Source organism: Panulirus ornatus, chromosome 4 (genome assembly GCF_036320965.1).
Source record: "Panulirus ornatus isolate Po-2019 chromosome 4, ASM3632096v1, whole genome shotgun sequence".
Lineage (NCBI taxonomy): Eukaryota > Metazoa > Arthropoda > Malacostraca > Decapoda > Palinuridae > Panulirus > Panulirus ornatus.
In genome coordinates this window covers 73,816,295-73,841,511 of record NC_092227.1, presented here as the reverse complement: position 1 = coordinate 73,841,511, position 25,217 = coordinate 73,816,295, and the positions used below count along the sequence as shown (strand labels likewise).

Here is a 25,217-nt window from a genome sequence, read left to right as displayed (position 1 = left end):
TGTCTCACGGATGACACCTTCTCCAATCACCGACGGACCTGTGGCCCTCCAGCCAAGTAGGAGTGGCACTTGGAGCCACCCTCCTCCAATCACCACTGGGCCTTAGGCCCATAACCAATCAAGGGTGGCATCATAGGGTAACAAGAGGGACGCAAGTCCCCTGTCTGTAATAAAAACCTCTGACTCCCCGCTGAGCCTCGATTCCTTCAGCAGTCCCGAGCCCAGCAAGGTAATGTAAGCTTTCCCAGTCTCGAACCCTGTAGCTACCGCTGCCCCAGTTTGTAAGATGTTTACTGTGTCATGTCAGGTTCAGCTAAGTGTAACGATGTTGTTTACTGTGTCACGTCAGGTCTAAGTGTAATGTTATCGAACAAACTGTCATAGAGGAAAGAGATCTCCTGGCTTGAAATCTTATCTGGAATGTTAACTCATGTTCAATGTTAACTCATGTTCAATGTTAAACTCATGTTCAGTGTTAATGTAAATGAAAGTAATTCTGACGTTGGTGTTTGTTTAATCCCATGACTTTAATCAAGATAGTGTCATCCTGCGTTGTGTAACGTAACAAATCTAGCGTCCTTGCGAAGACAAGGATCAGTATAGTATTTGTAACATATATATGTTACTGGCGACCTTGCTCGAATAAGTATTGAGTATTCGTAACAATATATATATATATATATATATATATATATATATATATATATATATATATATATATATATATATATATATATATATATTTTATATTTATTTATTTTGCTTTGTCGCTGTCTCCTGCGTTTGCGAGGTAGCGCAAGGAAACAGACGAAAGAAATGGCCCAACCCACCCCCATACACATGTATATACATACACGTCCACACACGCAAATATACATACCTATACATCTCAATGTACACATATATATGCACACACAGACACATACATATATACCCATGCACACAATTCATATATATATATATATATATATATATATATATATATATATATATATATATATATATATATATATATATATATATATATATGATGGACGTGGAAGGATGGAGTGAAAAAGAGTTTGAGAGATCGGGGCCTGAACATACAGGAGAGTGAAAGGCGTGCAAGGAAGAGAGTGCTGTTAGTGGATTGAACCAGGGCATGTGAAGCGTCTGGGGTAAACCATAAAAACTTTTGTGGGGCCTGGATGTGGAAAGGGAGCTGTGTTTTCGGTGAATTACACATGACAGACTGAGTGTGAACGAATGTGGCCTTTGTTCTCTTTTCCTAGCCCTACCTCTCGCGCACGTGGGGTGTGCCATGTCATGTGTGGCGGGGTGGGGGCGAGAATGGATGTAGGCAGCATGTATGAATATGTACATGTGTATATATGTACATGTCTGTGTATGTATGTATATGTTGAAATGTATAGGCATGTATACGTTGAAATGTATATGTGCGTGTGTGGGCGTTTATGTATATACATGTGTATGTGGGGGGGTTGGGCCATTCTTTCGTCTGTTTCTTTGCGCTACCTCGCTAACGCGGGGGAGACAGCGACAAAGTATAATATTATATATATATATATATATATATATATATATATATATATATATATATATATATATATATATATATATATATGTGCTTGGCCTCACAGCACCTGACACGCCACTTCCTCCCACACTTGCGTGATGCGTTAGTAACTCGAGCATGGGTCATTCTGACGTCTGGCTCTCCCCTTCCGTGACTAACTGTCGAACATGTTCTTAAATTTTCTCCTCTTCGACCCGACACTGATGTGGGCACATGCGTCCATGATCGGCGCGTGTGTATCACCCACATAAAAAAACGTAATGGACAATATAGTTCTGTTTATAGCTACGGAAACATTGTCATCTGAGACACTGGCTTCGTCTATCCGTCTTCAATACGTAAATTCACCAATAAGTAAGAGATAAGCCGAGAAGGGATGATTCGGTCGAGGAACTTACAGACAAGTGTTACATTCTGGAGCAACATCTGGGATGACGCCAAGGGTGGTCAGAGGAAGGGGTGGCTGCCAGGGATCAGCGCAGTATAAGAGCACAGCTTCACCAGGCTCTTAACGAGCAAAGGAGGAAAGACAGCAGCAGTGACAAAAATAATCCGATGTTTCGCCTGATAATCAAAGTTACTGAGACGAAAGCCTGTGGTGAGGCAGGTGGAGGCCATGGTGAATGTCTCAGCCGAGCCACACTCTGGTGTGTGTCACCATTACAGATGGGAAGACTCTGTACAACAGAGCCAGCCACGTACACGGCAAATGTGAAACGACAGATTAACACTCCAGTCTGTCATGCTCGTGTTCCCTAGCCTTGCACTGAGGACTCGCATGCTACCACGTCAACTAGACTCAAAAATGCAATGTAAAAGGTATCATTACTGCTACAGGGCTGTTTCCCAGACAGCCTAAAGCAGACAGCACCACACCCGCACATCTATTCTCCCTGACGATGCGTCTTTATGGTGTCCTTTCTCGTCGTGATTACAGTCAGGTTCCCATCTACCTTATATTCTAAAACATCCTTGTCATCAACTTTTGGAAACTGTACGTAAATCAACTCAATAATCATAAACAAATTGACTGTTAACGTATCATATGGCTTTCATGTGGATGATATATCCACCTGCGAGTGACAGTGGAGGCAAAAGATTGGCCTCTGCATGACACAGTAACTTCAGGGTCAAGGGAACTAACTAAGCGTCATGTGACGCCACTGGAGGAAGTTCAGTAATGTCGCCGTTTCTTGATCTTGGTAAAACATTTGACGAAGCGATAAACTCGACCTTTCAAAAGGTACGCAAGGGGTGAGGTACATCCCGTCGTAACCAGGTACATGTTTGTACCACATCACCTTCATAAAGCTACGGTAAAATGAAATAGAGTGTCTCACCACGATGCAAGGGATGTTGAGGGTGTAACCTTCAGCCCTGTGTCATCTACTGGTTAACTATATCTTTTCTTAAGACGAACTGAAACCCTGGCAAGTGAGGTGTTGGTCATGCAAGATGTGTGGTTAATGATGTAGCGATGATGAGGATTTGCTGTTAGCGTTTGCCCAAGTTACTAACGTGAACATCACTAACATTTGTGAAGAGAACTGAGAAGCGTACAGTGTTAACGGTCGACTCCACTGAGTGTGATGCTACACTGATGAGGAAGCTGGAACTGAAGTAATCTGAAAATAATCGAAGCCATGTTTCTTTAACTCGGTATCTCTTTCTGACACTGTAAAGATCTTGAGTGCAAGAAGTAATATCATTACGAATGAATCTAAACTAACTTTACACATGTATGAATTATTGTACTCAACTGTGGTGTCTGGCAGGCTATGGCTGGGGACTTTGGGAACTCAATGATAACGCCAACATGCTGGGATGTGTGAGTGGAGCAAGTGTCACCTCACCATCTCTTGGTGTTCATCCCCACACTCGTAAAGACCTCATCCTCAATCTAATGTCTACTTCACCCGGGCAACAGTTCACAGTGAAATGATTTCTGTTGTACATAACCACCCAGCCTGGAGGGGGTACACAATGACTTTTTTCCCTCGTCATCTTATCTTTTCAATAACTTTCGAGAACCACCATGCAACAGTGCAATACGAGACTGATATGAGGAGAAGATATATGTTGTGTGCTCATACTGTATCCATCACTGCATAAAGTGCAGCCAAGACTGAATGTGAATAACGTTCTGTCAAGGGCCACATATGCAGTGACAGTGTTTACGGTCTTGGAATTACCCTCAACACTGGAGGAAGGATTAAACGATTTTTTAGATTGATAGTTATCACTTGGCGCTGACAGCCTTAATCATAGGTCCTGCCATTCGATAGACCAAAAGCTCAACTAACCAACCAACCAGCGGTCCAGATTTTGTATGTTCATCGGATTATAGAACTAGCCTAACTTACTAATGGCCTCATGTATAACTTAACCGGATTATAGAACTAGTCTGGCTTACTGATGGCCTCCTGTATAACAACGTGACCTCTGATGACAGTGTCTATCTCCCGTGTTGGTGTGTACAGATCAACATGGCTTAGCACAGTAAGGCCTGCGTTACTTCGACAGACATTGGCTTAACTGAATTTTTGATATGGTACCTTTTTTGTCTTCCAGTTTTGTACAGGAGTATATCAATAGTGTTCAGAACGATATCACTTAATGAATCCATTATCTGATCTTAGATTCTTATTCCACATCATTTTTAATGTCTATTGTCTTTACATATTCATAGACAGCTTGTCAATTAGTAGTGTGGGTGAAGGGGACGTGGCTAAGGGCAGAGTACAGTAGGTACAATGCATCGACCTAGGAGGGTGACAGACAGGCTGGCTGGCTGGCTGGTTACTACATCACAGTTATTTGATACCGAGCACCTCCGACCACAGTTATCATCATGCTAGTAACTATGTTGCCTCCCGGAACGCGTTGTTACGACCCTTGCGCAGGATGGTACGACACTTTCGTGAGACGGTGTGACCTTAAGGATTGGGTCAAGGGGGGTTAGACCATCACACCCAAGGGTCGTACCGTCGTGCTCGAGGGTCGTACGGTCGCTTTCCTCGGCGTTATGTTACTGGTGAGTTGATATTTGTATGTTATGGTCATGACCCCCAGGGAAGGATATCACCATGTTTTATATTTCCCTGGCTGCAGTGAACTGTATTCAATATTTTCCTGACCAGCGAACTGCATTCAATATTTTCCAGATTAGAGTGTGCCGTACCCAGTATTTTCCTGGCGGCGCCACTGTGGTGTACATGTGTTTGGTATTTTACCGACTAAAAAGTCTGAACTTTGATCTAAACACAGACTGGACTCATTAACCACAGAGTATCCCTCATTTATTTACATGGATGGACTTTGACCAACCAGCAAGCGGCTAGGCTTCGCTAACGACCGAGCACGCTTCCCTAACCATGCACTCCACTCACTAACCAGGCACTAGGCTTCGGGTAAGCAAAAGGGAACTCTCCACTAACCATGAAACTCCTCACACTCACCACAGGCGGGCTTGTCTTAACCACAAGGCACTCTCCACTAACCATGGCCACTTTATACTAACTATGACCCCATCTATCAGCTGGCTGCCCAAGGGTGGGTTGGCTGGCTCTCCTCACTATACAAGCCCTGGCCATCACTAAGGCCGCGTTATCTCCCCTCTTCAGACTGTTCTCTGTGAAGTGCGCGGGCTGCGGCGATCGCCTCCTGCCGCACGAGTTGGTGATGCGCGCCCAGTCACTCGTCTTCCACCTGCACTGCTTCGCCTGCGTCGTGTGCTGCCAGGTGCTGCAGAAGGGCGACCAGTACGTGCTGCGGGGCCACCAGCTCTTCTGCAGAGCCGACTACGAGAAGGAGATGTTCCTGCTGCAGCAACACGGGCCGCAGAGTGAGTGGCTGAGTTAGTATTACCCAGTAGTTTTGTTCGCTATCTCACCACCCACAGCCGGACACTCTCCCTAGTGTAGCAGACCCTCACTACCGCACACCCCCGGGCATGATCACACTTTCCCAGTCAAATGGTTCAACTGCAATAATCAAGAAGCCTGGGTTCGAATCCCGGCTTACAGCCAACCCAGCTGTTCATCCTTCCCCTTGGGGATTGGTCGATGAATGGGTACCTCACGTCCTAACGTGTGCTAGGATGAACACAAACACACACAATATATATATATATATATATATATATATATATATATATATATATATATATATATATATATATATATATACATATATATATATATATACATATACATATATATATATATATATATATATATATATATATATATATATATATATATATATATATGCACACATATATATCCAGCACTGATATTTCACTCACTGCCCCAGTCGTATTTTCCATATGTCCAGCGCTTGTGGAAGTCAATGTATAAAGTTTATCATCATGACCCACACAATCTCCATGTGTACAGCACCAGGCGGGGGTTCATTTGGTCTCCCCATCAATCTGGGTTTAATAATGAACGATTTTCAGCTGGAAGGTTGAAAATATTAATTACCCCTACTGTAAATAATGACCTGAAAACAGTCATTACATAACGAGGCGCTTACTAATGATATCATATATATATATATATATATATATATATATATATATATATATATATATATATATATATATATATATATATATACATATATATATATATATATATATATATATATATATATATATATATATATATATATAAACTTGTAAACCTGTATAATAACTGGATCAATCACTAACAAGTCACACCAGACTGTAAACAGGAGCTTAGGAAAGTCATTTTTAGCGTTGCTTCATAATGATTTGTGTGTGTGTGTGTGTGTGTGTGTGTCACTGGAGGCAGCAGGTGACCGCCGTGTCCTATGCCTCACACAGGTCCGCTGGGCGACGACTTTATCGTGGACGACGGGTCGAGGCCTCGGGACGGCAGACGGGGACCCAAAAGACCCAGAACCATCCTGACGTCGGCGCAGAGAAAGCAGTTCATGGCCTCCTTCAGCGTGTCACCTAAACCCTGCAGGAAGGTACGCCCACCAACCTGACTCCCCTAATGCTTCTGTCTGAACCTAACCCACGTTACTCCTGTTACCTCTGCCACTACTACTGTCCTCCGTACTGCTGCTACTGCTAGTGTCCTCCGTACTGCTGCTACTGCTAGTGTCCTCCGTACTGCTGCTACTGCTAGTGTCCTCCGTACTGCTGCTACTGCTAGTGTCCTCCGTACTGCTGCTACTGCTAGTGTCCTCCGTACTGCTGCTACTGCTAGTGTCCTCCGTACTGCTGCTACTGCCAGTGTCCTCCGTACTGCTGCTACTGCTAGTGTCCTCCGTACTGCTGCTACTGCTAGTGTCCTCCGTACTGCTGCTACTGCTAGTGTCCTCCGTACTGCTGCTACTGCTAGTGTCCTCCGTAGTGCTGCTACTGCTAGTGTCCTCCGTAGTGCTGCTACTGCCAGTGTCCTCCGTACTGCTGCTACTGCTAGTGTTCCTCCGTACTGCTGCTACTGCCACTGCCCTCCGTACTGCTGCTACTGCTAGTGTTCCTCCGTACTGCTGCTACTGCCACTGCCCTCCGTGCCACTGCCCCAGCCACCGTTCACCATACTGTTGTATTCTTGTCGATCCAGCCATTTCTCGTAGGGCTGTGCTTACAACCAAGCTTAAATACGAGATCTTTTGTTTTGAAGCAATTATACATAACATCCACACCTGCTCCCACTGTCTCTACCACCACCACTGCTACTGCTGCTGCCACCAGAGCTCATACCTGTACTGACATCATCATCATCATTGCTCAAACCATCATCACAACGACCGGTCTTATGAGCGACTGACTATAACATGAATAACAATGCTACTACCATTACTATAACGCTCTACTACAATTATAACGCTGCACTACTACTATAATGCAGTACTACAACTATAACGCTCTACCACTATAACGTTTTACTACCACTATAACGTACTACTACTATAACGTTGTACTACTACTATAACGCTCTACTACCACTATAGCGTTGTACCACCACTGTAGCGCTGCTGTTACCGTTATGCCTGTGCTATTTTCACTATTCCTGCTACTGGGATGTTGCTAGCAGCAAGCACCACTGCCTCAGGTGATCAAGATATTCCTTATTAGAGTTACAACTATACAAGTTCTAGTGTCACTACCATCCCTGATGTTACTGGAAACACTACGGCTGCTGAAGACTACAGTGAGGTCTCCTATCCTCCTTCAAGCACGGCGGTATGGCCCTTGTGCACGAGGGCAACACCCTTAGGTAAGATGGCTTGACCTTTGACCGAATCTTTAAGGGTCAAGGTGAAGACCAAGTTGTCATTCCCAAGGGTCGTACCTTCGTGCTCAAGGACCCGCACCGTCTTGGTTAAGTGTCGTATCGCTCTGATCATGGGGTCGTACCATCGTGTTCAGACATCATACTGCCGTGCCGTGCGTGCTCATGAGTCGTACTGTCCTGCTGGCGGATCGCAGTGGTCAAGGGGCTTCTTAACCTCCAAGGCGTCAACGAGGACGACGACGAAGACGACGAGGACGACAACGAAGCAGCGGCAGCAGCAGCCACCACAGGCAGCAATGGTGGTGCCAGCTCCGCCACCATGACCACCGATACGCCCAACTACACATGTTTACCCTGTACACCAGCCAGCACAACGGCACGGTTCATCCTGCGGATCTTGAGCGATATTTATAGGGTGTTGAATTCAGCATTGGATTCCGCGTCGGTCGCCCGGGGGGTCGGTCGTGGAACTTGGCGCTGGTCTGGGCCGTCTCTCCCCTCGCCAGAATAAGAGGAGCATTGAGGAAATTTACGGCTGAGTGGTGTGCGTGGCGGTGGATGGGGAGGAAGGCCAGTGCCAGGGATCGAGAAAAGACGATCCGGAAGACAGAAGATCTTTGCTACTAGACAGGAACTGGGGGGAGGGGGTGGGGGGAGTTGCGGATGCAAAGTCGACCCCTTGAGCACGACGGTACGATCCTTGAGCACGACGGTACGATCCTTCAGCACGACGGTACGATCCTTGAGCATGACGGTACGATCCTTGAGCATGAGGGTACGATCTTTGAGCACGACGGTACGATCCTTGAGCACGACGGTACGATCTTTCAGCACGACGGTACGATCCTTCAGCACGACGGTACGATCCTTGAGCATGACGGTACGATCTTTGAGCACGATGATACGATCCTTGAACACGACATGATCTTATAACACGACAGTTAAAAGAAAGTAAGATACTTCACCACGACGGTACGATCCTTGAACACGAATGGTACGGTCCTTGAACACGAATGGTACGGTCCTTCAACACGAATGGTACGATCCTTGAACACGAAGTGTACCATCCTTGGTTATAATGGATTGTACCGTCGCCCTGAAGGGTCGTACTGTCGACCTCTCATGGGGTTAAAGACTGATAATGTGAGGAAGGACTGACTGTGGCAGTGAATGAACTCGGGTAAGGGCCGCTGGCGAAGATAGGACGCTAGTTCACCTCCAGCGCCGGTTTGACCTTCAGCGGTAGTTGCTCCTTCAGCGTCTGTCTCCACTTGAGAGGCAAATATTTCTGAGGGCAGGACTAAAATGGCACAATGCGGCACAACAGTGAGGGAATTATGCGTTGATAAAAGCCATCTCTGAGTGGACGGTGTGGCAGTGGTGTGGGGGTCAGTACTACGGGGTCACGGGTTATCGGCTGTTTTGACTGGCACTCACCGCTCCCTGGTAAGCACTGGTGCCTCTAGCTTTGAGAAGGCACTGTCTTGTGGCACCAACCCCCAGCCAATCTTTGACCTTTCTTTATTAAGCCTTCAAAACGCTTCTGCGGAAGGCGGAGAGAATGAGCTCTGTGCTTCTTGGGCGGAGGGGGGCGACGGGAGCGGATGTTGCATAATGATGGGTCCCTACAATACATTGTTGGATCATTTACGTACTACTACTACTACTACTACTACTGCTGCTGCTACTATTACTACTACTGGCGTCTTCAAGGATCACGAGGGGAGGCTGGGGGTCGACGGAGGTACGATCAGTAATTTTTTCCTCCACATTTATCTTTCTTTTTATTTTTTGGCTCTGCATCTTTATCTTAAATTCCTGGTGGTAAATGCTGAAGTATGTTTTGTTTGGGTTATTTACAATTCATTCTTCGTTTCCTCTCATTGTCATCTGATGATAACAGAGGATACACATCAAAACAGCCTGACAGTTTAACTCTTCACATCCAACCATAAGATCTGACTTTGATGTTATTTGCTGGACGACTGATTGATTCCGTGAGGGCTCTTCCTCCCTCGTCTCCTGCCTGCGTAACCTGGTGACACGGGCAGGTGAGCCGTGCCTGGCCCAGACCTCCCCGTGTGACGCTTTACCCTCCTGTGTACCGACTGTGTGGGGGGGCAGTGGAGGAGGAGCCCTGGCGTCCCGAGAGAGTGCTTAAGGAGAGAGAACACCAGTTGTGCATTATGGCCTCTGTACGTGAGAGAGAAACGACTGCTTGTGTGTGTGTGTGTGTGTGTGTGTGTGTGTGTGCGCGCGCGCGCGTGCTTAGCCAGAGCCAATGTATGTGTACGTAGCAGAGAGAGAGAGAGAGAGAGAGAGAGAGAGAGAGAGAGAGAGAGAGAGAGAGAGAGAGAGAGAGGAGAATTTTGCGTATGGGTATAACTTAAGGACACGCACGCACCACCTAACAGGTATAGACCACCCGACTTGGCCAGCCTGCACGACAATAGCAGGTGCGCTTAGTCTCTCACTGTCCGTGCAACTGCTGCAGCTCATGTTGAAGACGAGGATGGCTTGAAAGATGGTGTGGGCGGCCGAGCGTACGTGAGTGTTTGTGTTTGTTTATGGGTGTTGGCGCGGGCGGGAGTAAAGAGGATAGTGTGTGTGCCATTGAGGCAGATGAAGAGCATGAACCCAATGAATTGTGTGTATATTAGGTCCTCTTTGTTGATCTTGTAACCGGACACACAGAGAGCTCATGCATTTCCTAGTAACTCTTACTTTCCACCAATTCCAAGATGAGTTTTAGATCTCGGTGGTATTATAGCTGTGTGGCGGACGGCAAAATTGTTTACCCTCCCCCGCCGAAGACATTTGAAGCAACTGTAGTGGCACGATACCTGATCTTCACGCCCCGTACAAAAAAAAAACTTATGTAAATATAAATAATTCAAGCATAGACCTCTTCCAGCGCCAGCGCAACACCTATCACTCCGAGGTTCCCTGTGTATCCTGTCGAAATGACCCTTGTCTGTCCGTCTGTCCAAACACAACAACAACCATTTCATCTCGTATGTAACTCCTGTCCAAACTGTCCTGCCCGCGTGACGGCAACACTGCGCGCACTGTTGACAGATTTATGGCCGCTGATTGGCTGACAGAGCGAGTGATGTGCAGTAGTGCCAATGAGTTATCTTATAATATATATCATCATATTGTACAGAATTCCGCCCGTGTCATCATGCTGTCAAACGAATGCAGTACAGAAAAAAATATACTTAATAATTAACTAAAAACATGGATGATTTAAGCTTGAAAATCTTGGAAATCCTGAGGATATCCACGATAAACTTTTACCCTAGTAACAGTGATGGCAGGGAGCGCTGACAGCTGATGGGCGTTGGATATTGGTTCATGCTAGGTCGATCCCGGTCAATTTCCAGCAGGGGGCGACGAAATGTGGATGAAATGAAGAGAAATGTGTCACGATCATCGTCGGGAATCTACAATGGCTATATGTAAGTATGAGGGGAAAATACGTAGGATAACAGTCGAGTGTTACAAAAATTCTTGTATCACAAACAGATGTTACGTGGGGCCGACTACTACTGCGTATAGGTGTACACACATACGCTTAGCTCTCAGCTATTCTTAGCTCACGAGCTTAGCTTTATCTTAGCACTTGCAGGGCGTAGAGGTTCCGGGTGAGGCCACTCCAGCCACCAGGACAACGATGGCTTGTTTATCCTGACCACCAACATCTCTGCCACCACCCTCCTCCCTGCCACCATCCCCTGCCGCTACCCTCCTCCCTGCCACCATCCCCTGCCGCTACCCTCCTCCCTGCCACCATCCCCTGCCGCTACCCTCCTCCCTGCCACTATCCTGCCGCTACCCTCCTCCCTGCCACCATCCTGCCGCTACCCTCCTCCCTGCCACCATCCCCTGCCGCTACCCTCCTCCCTGCCATCAGCATCCCTTGTCACCACCCTCCTCCGTGCCACAATTTCCCATGACCACCATCAGTCCTGTCCTCCTATAGTCACCAGCCCCTGCAAACACCGTACCTTGTCCTCACCCCTCCTCCTTGCTGCCACTACACCCCCATCATCACACCCTCCTCCCCCTGCCACCCTTCTACCCTACCACTCCTGTTATTCTTAACCACCCTCTCCCTGAGCAAGCCCTCCCACCAACACCATCCGCCTTGATAGTAAGAGTCACTGGCCACTACCCATCTCCCTCTACAAACAACTTCTAGCATTACCACCTCCATCCTCCCTGCGAACACTATCTTCTGCGGGCCATCAACACACACCCTCCCACCCACCCCAAGCCTACTATTCCCAACTAACACAGTTTTCTTTAAACTATCAGGCCACACACACCACACCACCACATCCCCGACACTCCAGTACTGGCCTCACATCTCGTCTCCTCTTTAACCCCTTGAACACGACCGTACGATCCTTGGGCATGACGGCCTGGCCTCTGACCTATCCAGTGAGGGGGGTCGGGTCAAAAGGCCAGGCCATCATCCCAGGGGGACGTACCGGGGTTACAGATCACACTATCACTCTCACTATCATTCTACTCCTTGGGTTTCACCAGTCCACCACCTGCTCCACAACTCTACCATTTACTGGCCGCCACCACCAATTATATCATTACTCCATCATCCTACACGATCTCTCCAGCACCTCCTCCTCCACATCTTCATCCTCAGCACCACCACTTTCACTGCCACCACTCAACCACTTGCTGCAACAACTTTCTCGCGTTTTCTCCCTCCACTCCCCTCGACCACAACCTTCCATATACCACCTCACCACTTGTTACATCACTGTTCTACCCTCCACTTCGTCACCACGCCACACTTTCTTCACCGTTTGTTCACCATTTTCCCCAGCACTTGGTGCATCGGTGCTTCACCATCGCTATACCACAACGTACATCTTCACCAAGACCACCACCACTACCACTCACTCATCCAGTCCTCCACCACACACCCAAGCAAGGCCTCAACCCCTACTGAACTGCCATGTGTTCCACGACCTGATCCATCTTGACCACTCCACCAGCACACAGCAACCACTTGCTCCACCGTAACACCACACTACCACAGCTATTCACCCTGCCACACCCCCCCCCAGCGCTGCGGTAGGCGCTACATCCCTTGCCTCACCACCCACCACTTGCTCCACCCTGACTGCGCCACTTACTGCGCCACCCAGCCCTGCCTGCACCACTTGGTGTGGAGGGCGGGGATGGCTAAGTGGCTGGGCGGTGTTATCGCCTTCGGAGTCTCTCGCATACGTGTTTGTTGACTCAGTCTCCAGGTACTTAGTGGCGCGGGTATTTATGGTGTGTGTGTGTGTGTGTGTGTGTGTGTGTGTGTGTGTGTGTAAGTTTGTGTGTGTGTATTTGTTGTGTGTGTGTGTGTGTGGTGTTGGTGTGTGTGTGGTGTTGGTGTGTGTGTGTGTGTGTGTGGTGTTGGTGTGTGTGTGGTGTTGGTGTGTGTGTGGTGTTGGTGTGTGTGTGTGTGTGTGTGTGTGTGTGTGTGTGTGTGTGTGTGTGTATTTGTGTGTGTGTGTGTGTGTGTGTGTGTGTGTGTGTGTGTGTGTGTGTGTGTGTGTGTGTGTGTGTGTATACCATCATTTGCCAGACACACAGCGCAAGGTTGGTAAGGTTCCAGTGTGAGGGCGGGTCCGGCCTGGGAGGAGGGAGGGGGCAAGCCACTTGAACAATGGGCCGGAGTGTCAGGCGAGACGGACAGGGGATTAAGCATATCACAACAAATAAATAAATATTTGCATGCACTGCTTGTCTTGAGTCAGCAGGAGGGCGTGAGTGGCCGACGAGGGGGAGTAAGACGAGAGCAGCGGCGAAAGACAAGTGCGGTAATAGGTATGTGGGGGGAGGGAGGAGGTAATGGGGTTAATGGGTTAAGGAGTAGAAGTAAGGGAGGGAGGGAGGACGTGGGGGAGGAGGAGTGTACCCTAGAGAGGCTGGGGTGCGGCGGATAATGTCTTCATCTGGACCACTGAGGCCACGACCAGCCAGCCAGCCAACCACCCTCCCACCAAACTCCTGATCAAAAATAATATCTTGGGGTCTTCCCGGGTAGCAGACTGGAGGTCTCTGTCCTCCGCTGTGTTACACCACACTAACTACTCTGGTGCCTGACGGGCAATTCGCTGGGTCAGGTGAGGAAGAAGCTAGTGTCGAAAAGCTTAAAGGATCATCTCCACACATTTCTCATCTCTCCCACCCTCACAACAAGCCTCGACGGTGGATTGTTGCTCTTTCACTTCCTTTGCCTTCCTTCTAACTTTTTCATTTTTTTATCGCATTTCCCAACAAGACAACTATATCCTGATAACCCCAGAACAGTAAAGAAATCAGGCGAGCCTCACAGACTGAAACACATTGGCCTCCACCGCACGCCACGGGCCCCAGGCAAGCCACTGGGAAAAAAAATAGAACTAAATGATTAGAGACGCGAATAAATAAATAATAGATAAACAAATCCATGGCGACACGTGATAAATAAAAGTTATTTTTCCTCACTTATATTTACCCTGGTCCTACACTATCATCCAGTGATTCAGAACCGTTCCTTATCGCGTTCAAAACTGCAGTCACAGTTTCACCGTTCAGTTTACTATTCAGTTTAGAGGCACATAAACTGCCCCACCTCGAGGAAGGCATGAATATGATACACTGCAGTGGGCGGTAAGGACGTACTTGATGGGCCAAGGAACATAACTTTGTGCACCAGAAGTGTGTTTACACGCGTGACGGGCTGTAAATTGAGTGTGAAGCAGCGCCACAGTGAGGACCTCTGGGTCACTCAACACGCCCGCCTTGTTCCCCTGTGTGTGGTGAGTGTGTCCAGTGTACTGCCACGGCCAGCAAATGTAATGTGAGTGTTCTGAGTGTACTCATGTGTTGTGGCAAGACTCACGACGGTCAAGTAGAATGTGTGACGTGCGAGTGTTATGACTTCCCGAATGTTGTGAGTGAAAGGATGTTCTGGGAGTGGATTATGAGTCTTGAGGGTCGACTGTCATGTTGTGAGTGGCGTGTGATGTTGTGGGTGGCCTGTGACGTTGTAAGTGGACTGTGATGTTCTGAGCGGCCTGTGATGTTAGTGGTGCGTTACGTTGTGAGTGGACTGTGATGTTCCGAGCGGCCTGTGATGTGAGTGGTGCGTTACGTTGTGAGTGGACTGTGATGCTGTGAGAAGAGTATGGTGTTATAAGTGGCTTGTGATGCTGTGAGTGGACTGTGGTGTTGCCAGTGTGGTATAATGTTGTGAGCTGACTGTAATGTTGTGAACAGAGTATGGTTTTGTAAGTGGACTGTGGTGCTGTGAGTGGACTGCAGTCTGGTACAACGATGACTAGTCGTAAGTGTTGTACATGCACTGGTGTACATTGTGCTGTAAGGGTATTTTTTAGTGTTGTGGGTATTAATGTACTCAAGTGTATTGTGAATGTATCACCAATACATTCTGTTTGTCTGTTTTTACGGTGTTTCCGTGTCATAAGTTGAAAACAAACTTGTGAGAGTATAGGAAGTATTTTGAATACACGAGTATTGCTCTTATTCTGTAAACATCTTTCCCCATGACCTACTTGTACTATAGAGAGAGGACGCTCGCGCTACATGCGCGAGGACTCATCTCTTGAACCTTTCCCAACATCAACTGTATACCTTCCCTTTCTATCATTTCACCAACTACATTATTCCTTTCATCCACCACTTTCCAACACTATTCATCATAGTATTTCATTGTACCTTTAAAATGTAATTTTTCTTCTTAGCTTCACATGTCACGGGTGTCTTGATTATTCCATTTTTGCATTTTTCCAAGAAGAATTCGCTGCTGACATCATCAAACTTAAGTAACTTGGAGGTAGAAAACGTCATCCCTGGCTCTACGGTGGAGAGATTTATGACCATTAACCAACCCATCACCATAACTTAGCTCTCGTAATGCTGGTACCAGTCCTGCTGCCTTCCTCTGCATCTCCTCTGTTAGTTCTTTGCGCTTCTGCAAGTAAAGCTATCGAACTTGACGAGTATAATCTAGTGTTGACCTAAAATTCACTGTGATCAGCTCGCAGAACCTTTCCCTAACCAACAACTTAAAATACGATTCAAATATCAACTAAAAGACAGTTCTAAGTAGGAGCTTCTCTGGGGACAAGTTAGGTACAATGTCGACTTCGTGGTCCATTTGACACACATGACCACAGCTCATTTGCAACTTACACGATATTCATATCACCGCCATCATTCATGACGTCCCAACCCCAGTATTTTGCATTTACTCGGGTTGAATTTTATCCATCATGTGCCACACCCAGCTCTGGAGTTCTCGTCTTGGTGCTCTTCTATGTTGATGTAATCCTCATCACACTCCACTTCCCTCCCAACCCTGGCATCGTTTGCAGACATAGTAAGGGACGAGTCCAGTTCTTTTAAGCAAGTGATTTATTTTGATAAATAAGAGCGATGGTCCCAAGAGATAGCCTTGCGGCACACCACTGGTGACCTTAGTACTGTTCGAGAAGGCTCCTCTGACATGCGCCTTTGTTCCCTTCCAATAAAGTAATTGTTTATCCATCGTAAGAGTCTTCCCTTTAATCCTGCTTGAAGGTCCTGCCTCGTTACCAGTCTCCTGTGAGTCAGTGTTAAATGTTCTGTGGCAGTCCAGACACACATTCAATTCACTCGTCCTTTTCTGTCATATATGGAGGACAATCTCTCCGAGGTTCGTCATGTATGGCCCCCCTACCTTTCCATCTGTCGTGTCTCACTTGTGCAGCTCCTGCTTTGCATGCAGTCATCTACCTGCATGCTGAGTATCTTTTCCAGCATCATACGGACCATATTCCCCCGAAAGAAAGGTTCCCGATCTCCTGATTTCTGCGACATTTCGCACATTTCAAGTGGCTGTTCAAACTTGACTTGTAATATATTTCTTCAACACGTATGGAGACACCTCGAGACTTGTATGTGTCACGGTCCTTTAACAGTCTATATCCAAGCATTTATTGTTTTCAAAGACCTCTTATTCTACCACGCTCAGTCCTTTTTTCCATGAAGCTGAATTCAGTTCTAATATCTGCCAGCAAAAAGTCGGTCGTCATAACTCTTCTACTACAGTGTGAATCTAGCGGAAGGTTAAGGCCAACGTCGACTCCCAAGTCTTTCACACACAGACTCCTGCAACTTGATTCCTGCTAGATGATGTTCATGTCGAGGCCTTTCGTCCTGGCCCATCCTCACTACCTTACATTTACATGGGCTGGAGTACATTAACCATACACCAGACCAACTTGGAAGTTCGTCTCGGTACTCTCTAAGTTGACGCAATCCTTCATGCTTTCCAATTCCTTCATGATCTCTGCATCATCTGCAAACATGCCTTCTGGCAAGTCATATACAGAGATCAAGAAGAGTAATGGTCCCAGAATCGAACCCTGCGGCACCCCGCTCGTGACCTCAACCCATCTGGCGAAGCTTCGTCGACATGCGTCTTCTTCCCTTCCACTTAGGTAATCATTATCCATTGAAGGAGTTTCCCCTTACTCCTTCCTGGTGATTCAGCTTCTTAATCATGGGTTCCCTCGGATCACCACTGCCGCTGGCTCGTTAAGTGCTCGTCTGCTCCCCTTCCCTCCCACATCACGTACCCACAAGCAAAGCACATATGAGGAAACGTGATATTTTTGCATCAATGGCCTGGTAGTGCAGCAAGCAGGCTCGTGTCAGGAAAGGCGTGCGTGCATTTGTATCATTCGAGCGGCTACTATGCTACCCTTGACCACGACGGTACGACTCTCGAGCACGACGATACGACCCTCGAATGCAATGGTTCGACCCTTGACCACGACGGTACGACCCTTGACCACGACAGTACGACCCTTGAGCACGACAGTACGACCATTGGGTATGATGGCCTGGCCTTTGACTCGACCTATACAATGAACCATAAAACATGTATATCACAGCTGCATGACGATAGCTATACGGTGGATGTATACTATAGCTACGTGATATACTAGACGTATGCTACAGCTGCATGATGAAAGCCGTAGAATAGATATACACTATAGCTACATTATATAAGCCCTATGCTGGTTCTATATATATACCATAACTGCATGATGAAAGCTATATATGGGGTGTATACCAAAGCTACCTTTCTTCATGGAGTTGAGACGTCAAAGGCAATTGATGGAGGTTATATAATGTATGTATACTGCAGTCTTGAATGCTACCAAAATCCATCCTTACCTTTTAGATCACACTTATTTCTGTGGTCTGGATCAAAGGCAAGGGTGCCAAAGTCTGGCCTTATAGACCAACAAAGACCACCTTACCACACCTTCATGGTATCCATTCAACTCAGAAATGACGGTAGATTTTAGTTCTACAAAATTTGGCCTTAAAGGCCATTTGAAAACACATAACAGCCATTCTCATACATTTCAAGAAAGCCATTTTCCCACCCCCACCCTATGGAGTGCCCAGTTAGTAAGGTATAAACTGTTCAATACATGACAGAGTTCTGTAATGCTTGAAAAGCCCCACACAATGACAGTTGTTTTGTGCATTTATATGATACATCCTGAAATATAAAGTGTAAAGTTAAGTGTATAACGTGGCTGTATGGTGTAGGACATATATTATCGCCCTAAAATACACTGCAGTTGTAAAGGCTATAAGAAAAGATTTAGACTCAGACTTTATGTATACGTGTGTGTGGGGACAAAGCTTCCTCAGATGTGTGAGCAGCACTCCGTGTGAGGACGGATTATTCCTTTGTATAAACAAGAGCAAATGTGTAGCAGACAAGAATGGACGGCATCTAACCAGGATTTCTTCTTTCCTTCTTCTTAGAATGACTTAGTTCTATTGTAAGGCGAGGTTTTCAAGGTAGTTTTGACACCATGTTCACTTACTTATGTGGTGGAATTACGGATCCAGTAAAAGAGGAAAGTTATGTGAGAGAGAGAGAGAGAGAGAGAGAGAGAGAGAGAGAGAGAGAGAGAGAGAGAGAGAGAGAGAGAGAGAGAGAGAGAGAGAGAGAGGCAAAAGTTTTGGAAGCATTCAACTTAACCAGGTTCCGTCTACCCCCACTGAGAAGTCCTGTGCAAGCGTGAGTTTATGGAGGAAGTTGCGTGGAGACGAGATACAGATCGAACGAGGGAGGGTGGAGCTGATTTGAAGGAAGTAGAGAAAGTCAGTGCCGAGTCGTCAGCATATGAATGATACTCGTTTATCTGTTGAAGAGAGGAAACCGTTTATAAACAGGAAGACGACCATAGGAGACAATACAGAACATTGGAGGTACATCGCTGTTGATATGGGACAGGGCAGGCGTTGAGCTATCGGCAGCTATAGAGATAGTTCGACCAGACAGGAAGCTAGATATGACGGAACAAAGAAGGAGAGGGAAGACAGAAGAGGGAAGCTCGGAGATGAGACCCAAATGCCACACCCTGTCAAAAGCGTTTTGAAATATTAAGGGATACAACTTACGATTCTCGAAAGTCTTTCAGATCTGATGACCAGACATCAGGAAGGCAGGAAAGGATACCACCAGTAGATCCTACCTTATGGATGTCACAATCATGATCAGGGGAAAGACTGCGAGGTTCAAGATGTCTGAGAATATGGGAGTTGAGGAAGGATTCTAAGACTTTGGTGTTTACAGAAGTCAATGCAAAAGGAAGGTAGCTAGAGGGGTTAAGACGGTCCACCTTTGAGATGGGATGTACCAATGAATGTTTCCATGAAGATGAAAAGAGGGTTTTGGTCTTTAAACAAAAGAGGAAGAGACGAGTAAGCGCAGGTGTAAGTTCTGAAACACACACTTTCAGAACACGGGGAAGGATGCCACCAGGTCCATAAGCCTTGCTTGCCTGCACTTTGTAGAGAGTACGAAGACTCCAGTGAAGAGCACAGAAATACTGACGGGAGTCATCCGAGATGGAGTTAGAAAAGAAAACAAAAAAAAGGGGTTGCCGCCATCATTAACCCTCCTGATACCCTGGTTGTCTGCCACTTGCTATTTCTGTATCAACGTAAATCACACAAACATCGCAGGCACAAGAAAACTCGTCTGGTGGAGGAGTATGATGAAGAGGGTATTGTGTCGTGTGGGGGAGAGTTCCTGCTCCTGGGTGAGCAGCAGCAGCAGCCTGACCCCAGGGCCACTGTATCAACCTTCTGGCCCCCTGCACCACGTAGGCGATCACCAGCATATTTTGATAACATTTAGCGCGATAAAGCGACCAACTGGATATAAGGAGCGACACACAGCGGAACCGGAACTCGATAAGCGCTCGAGATGATACTTAAGAGGAGGGAGGAAGGAGGGAGGGAGGGAGGGAGGAGGGTGTGGGATGGCGCGGGAGTGAGGGTGGAGGGAAGGAAGTCTGCACTGGATCCCGCGGCTGATCACCAGCACTTGCTTCGGCGCACCATGATCAGTGTGTGTGTGTGGGTTAGATGGCTGCTTGCTTACTTGGGCTTAGGTGTACTGACTCCAGGGGGTTATCATTAGTTAAGGCCGTCAGCCTCCAGTTATTAACCACCAGTCGAACATCTTTTTTTTTTTTTTTAACACCTCTCTCAGGTGTTGATGATCATTCTAAGACCAGACACTCTCTCTCTCTCTCTCTCTCTCTCTCTCTCTCTCTCTCTCTCTCTCTCTCTCTCTCTCTCTCTCTCTCTCAACATACGACTGCTCTCGGTAGGTCTGTCTGTCTGTCGTGCATGATGGTCTCCCATCCAAGTGATAACGACAGACGAAATCTTCATAAGTCTTGGCGGGAGGTCGTCTGGGGAGGTGGCTGTCTGGCCAGTCATCTCCTCGCTCGATACGTCGACTATTATAATCACGATGGATCGAAGATGATATCAGCTTGAGGGAACAGAGGACGTTTGTCACGGTAACCTCCTGGATGAGAGTCGAGATCACCAGTGGAGTGCTGCGGGGGTCAGTCCTGGGGTGCCATTCCTCTTCATGATAAACATATAAACGATCAGTCAGAAGGAATGGATTCCTCCCTGACGAACTATGGTCATCGCAAACCAATAGCCCAACAAATGAGCTAAATAATAATGGAAAAATTATCTCTTATTGGGACTATATGAAAGTGAGCGGGCTAGCATGGCGTCAGGCACTGTGCCAACGGAACGATGAGTTGGTTAACAAAGGTGAGACGAGACTTTTGAGAAGGTTGCAGCAGTTTCTGCTGTACAGCTGCAGCGGATAATGACCCGTTGACAAGTAATGATTGCAGCGTTGTGTGGCCAGGCGAGCCTCAGTGACACGCTGTCAGCCTCACACGGAACACAACACCTCAGCCTTGTATGCCTGTGTTGTCGCCTGTATACCTAATACCCATCAACCTGTCTCCTCCTCCTCTTCTCATCTTAAGGCCTACAAGAATACCTCTTTGTCCTCATTTTCAATACATTTCTTCTGTATGGTGCGATGGTGTTTCTGCTGGAGTGGAACATACTAGAATATACGTCATTTTCTCCCCTTGCTGTCTGGAACTCCCCAGAGAGACACACTTCCAACATTCACCCACCACCATACTCAGTGTACCCATCTCGCTAATGTCACCAGCACAACACTTCATATACCGACCCTTCCCGCCTCTCGCTCAGCCTAAGCTCACTCACCTTGTTACCAGCTCTCACTGAACACTTCCAGCCAAACAACATCCCCCGACCAAAAATCTGGCTAACACCCGAGTTCATAACTCCCTCACACACACACACACACACACACACACACACACACGCGCGCGCGCGCGCGCATGTCTAGCCTCAAACACAGGGGGAAGGTTAAGCAAGGAGGAGGAATGGTTCAGTTTAACATGTCACAAAGCAAAGGAGCTTCGAGATGTGCTGTGATTTCGAAGATACAGGAGGAGCTCCAGTCAGTAAGGATGGCAAGTGGCGACTATAGCTAGATATGAGAGAAGAAACGAAGATATCTTTTGAAAAGAACATAAAGGACAAGTCAGGAAAAAGGTCAAAACTTCTCCATAAATTCATTACGAGTAAATATTCAGTTAAAGAGTAGCGAATTAGAGTAAGGGATTCAGAGGGAAAAGTTGCAGAGGATGATGTAAGGATACGCGAGGAACTGAATGACGAAGTTCAAATGTGTTTTCGAAGTGGAACATTCTTTAGCTCCAACACCAGAGAGGCGGAGTGGGGAGCAGGTCTCAGAATAAACATTATGAGAATACTAAAGGGTCTTTATCTATACCAAGCTCATGGTCCTAATGATTTTTCAACCCTTGTGTTGTGGTTGTGCGCTGACACATTGGACAAACTTCGTGAAGTACAAGCTCATTATGTCGCTGGAGAAAGGCAGAGTGACAAGGGCGCGAAAAACCGGCAAACATCATTTCGGCTAATCAAAAGGAGACCGGGAAGAGGCGATGATGAACCACAGACCAGCTCAGTGATTAGGGTAGCCTGTGAAGTACCACAAAAAAAATTAAAGCAAGTGGATGACTTCCTTTTTGGGAAGATCTCTATCTTGCAGAGAGAGAGAGAGAGAGAGAGAGAGAGAGAGAGAGAGAGAGAGAGAGAGAGAGAGAGAGAGAGAGAATGACTGAAGGGAGTGGTAATGGGTAACGAACCTCAAACATTTCTACGAGACAGCGAGTTCAGTAGTGGACAAAAGAGAAGGCTGGGTGGATCGATTCTATTTGGACTGCTAGAAAGCATTTGACACTGACGCATGGGAGGCTTGAGGTCAGCAGTGGAGTACCGCAGGGTTCTATTCTCGGTCCATTACATGATTTACGTAAATGACCTGCTTGAAGCTATGGACTCCTGCCTGACTATGTATGCAGATGATGCAAGGTCATGAAGGTGACAATCGAGAAGGATTGTATACGTGGTGTAGCGGTTAGCGTTCCTGCACGTAACGCATTCACGGGGCCGCCCAGGGATCGAGTGCATAAGTTCGAATTCTAGTTACGGCAGTTTGTCCACAGTCGCCCCAGCTGCTCATGCATCCTTAGGGGTTGGTCAATAAAATGAGTACCTGGCCCAGACTAAGGAATATATATATATATATATATATATATATATATATATATATATATATATATATATATATATATATATATATATAATGATGTGGCCTTGTCGTTTCAGCTAAAAAGAAAGAAAAAAAAAATACAAGGGCATCTAGATAGATTTCAAAGTTGGTCTGATACATGATGGTTGATAAGATTGTACTCGAATGATTCTGAAGTAATGAGGATGCGTCACACTGAAACGAAGACTTCAGTTATAGAATGTTATCTATCAAGGAATAAGTTTCAGGATTCTGTGTATGAGAGGGACATGGGAGTTGTGATCGTGTCTAACCTGTAGTCGGGGTCCATCATGAAGGGAATAGTAAAGGAGACAAACTGTCGGATGAAAAAATATTAGAATAGCATTAAATTATATAGGAAATATTCAGCAATCTATTCGTATCTTACAAAAGGCTAAAGCTAGAATATGCTTCTCAAGTTTGGTCAACGTACCTAAAGAAGCACAAACAGCTAACAGTGAAGGTCTAGAAGAGGGCATCAAAGATGATAACAGAATTAAGAGAGGAAAACAGTCCTAAAGAAAACGTGGAAGCAGTGGAAGAAAAAAAGAGTGAGATGTAACCTAACCACAACCTTTAAGATTCTAACTTAAGAAACACTGATGACGTAGACAGTGAACAGTTCTTCAAAAGATGTAGAGATAGAACAACCAGAAGACACAGCGTGTAATTAAGCAAGAAACTTCTCAAAACTAAGAAAAGAATTATTTTTGTAGAATAAGTGATCAATGAAATGAATCAATTGTACAAGGATGTGTAATCTGTACAGCATATATAAGTCTAAAAGGTGATACGATAGTACTAAAATGTTCAAGAGATGGGGATCCCACGAGTGTAAAACTCTCTCCAGACAGTACAACAGATATTCATACACGCCTTGTTGACTCCCTCGAAGTACACATTCCTAGCCAGTACCTCGCTCCCTGCACAGAAACCTTGTTACATTAAACTCCCAGTACACGCGCAAAGTCTACACCGCTAGTACATGATGCACACTCAATTACAGATGTACGTACCTACGCTAACATTCCCTACATCACAGTCTCACCTAACACGATCCTAACACATTCCCGATCTATCAACCGGAGGTCACTTCCTTCAAGCACACACACCCACCAGACACCCTAGCTAATGCTTACCGTCATGTCACCTGTTATACAATTCCGTCCCTGTGGCTCAGTTCCTTGCACCTTTTGTCCACCCCTTTTCTACTCTGCTCACACGATGGAGACCAATGCAATTAGATATTTTTGCGTCAAAGAATAGGAATCTTTCGCTATTTAACATCCAGTTCACATTCATGGCTCAGATGCCCAGCTTCACATTAGTGACTTGCACACCCAGAACACACGCCCAGCCAACACCCTACTTCTCTCCCCCCCCACCCCACCCGTGGAGGAGCACCCTCCCAGCACATCCTCAGCTAACAGGAACTGCCTCCTCGCCCCCTCAGGTCCGCGAGCAGCTGGCCAAAGAGACGGGGCTGAGCGTAAGAGTGGTGCAAGTGTGGTTTCAGAACCAGAGGGCCAAGATGAAGAAGCTGCAGCGGAGAGCCAAGCAGACCGAACACAACAACAACGACAAAGACGACAAGGACGAGAAGGGTGAGGGAGGCAAGAAGGAGGCGAGCGGCGAAGGTAAGTTCTGAGGAGTGTCTCCATGCATGGCAATAGGAGGGAGGGAGGGAGGAGGAGGAGGGGGTTCTAAGACGTGACGAGAGATGACATGTACCACAGCCACCACACTCCACACGGCCCCCCTCAGGTTATGAGCACGCTACACAAATACACACACACACCACACTCATATATACAGACGTATACACGTACACATCTTGCTGACCACCCTGAAAGCAACACACACACACCACACACACACACACACATTACAAACTCGCACATATTCACATATACACACACACAAACAGACATATCAGGGCACAGACGTCTACACAGATCAAAAGCAAACGGATACACAGACACATATACGAACCTCAACAGAGGGGCTGCATATGGACGGGAGGCCCACCGACTCTTGACAATCTGTGGCGGCCGTGATTGGAAGTCCGTGTCTCAACAAGCACTGCTATTGGCTGTTTGTTTTCTAAACAGCCCTCAAGAGGCGAGACAAGGCTGAAGTTATGACCCCGTGACTGCACTATTTAGTTAGCCACACACACACTCGCACACACACACACACACACACACACACACACACACACACACACACACACACACACACAGACAAGCGTATGTGCTGGTATGGA

General features: G+C 46.7%; 2 protein-coding genes across 3 annotated transcripts in view; one reads left to right on the top strand and one right to left on the bottom strand.

Moving 5' to 3' along the window:
- The window catches only part of Caf1-105 (chromatin assembly factor 1, p105 subunit), a 305,893-nt gene that overhangs the window by 170,470 nt on the left and 110,206 nt on the right, over positions 1-25,217 (bottom strand). The gene's annotated exons all lie outside the window — the stretch shown is intronic.
- LOC139767419 (LIM homeobox transcription factor 1-alpha-like) overlaps positions 1-25,217 on the top strand; it is a 105,794-nt gene that overhangs the window by 68,644 nt on the left and 11,933 nt on the right. Inside the window, exons 3-5 of one of the 2 annotated variants that reach the window (XM_071696791.1) lie at positions 5,200-5,420; positions 6,426-6,574; positions 24,405-24,588. In XM_071696791.1, coding sequence (XP_071552892.1) covers positions 5,200-5,420; positions 6,426-6,574; positions 24,405-24,588 — 554 coding nt within the window. Of the gene's footprint in view, positions 1-5,199; positions 5,433-6,425; positions 6,575-24,404; positions 24,589-25,217 lie in introns of both variants that reach the window. The other variant, XM_071696781.1, reaches the window with a different exon arrangement.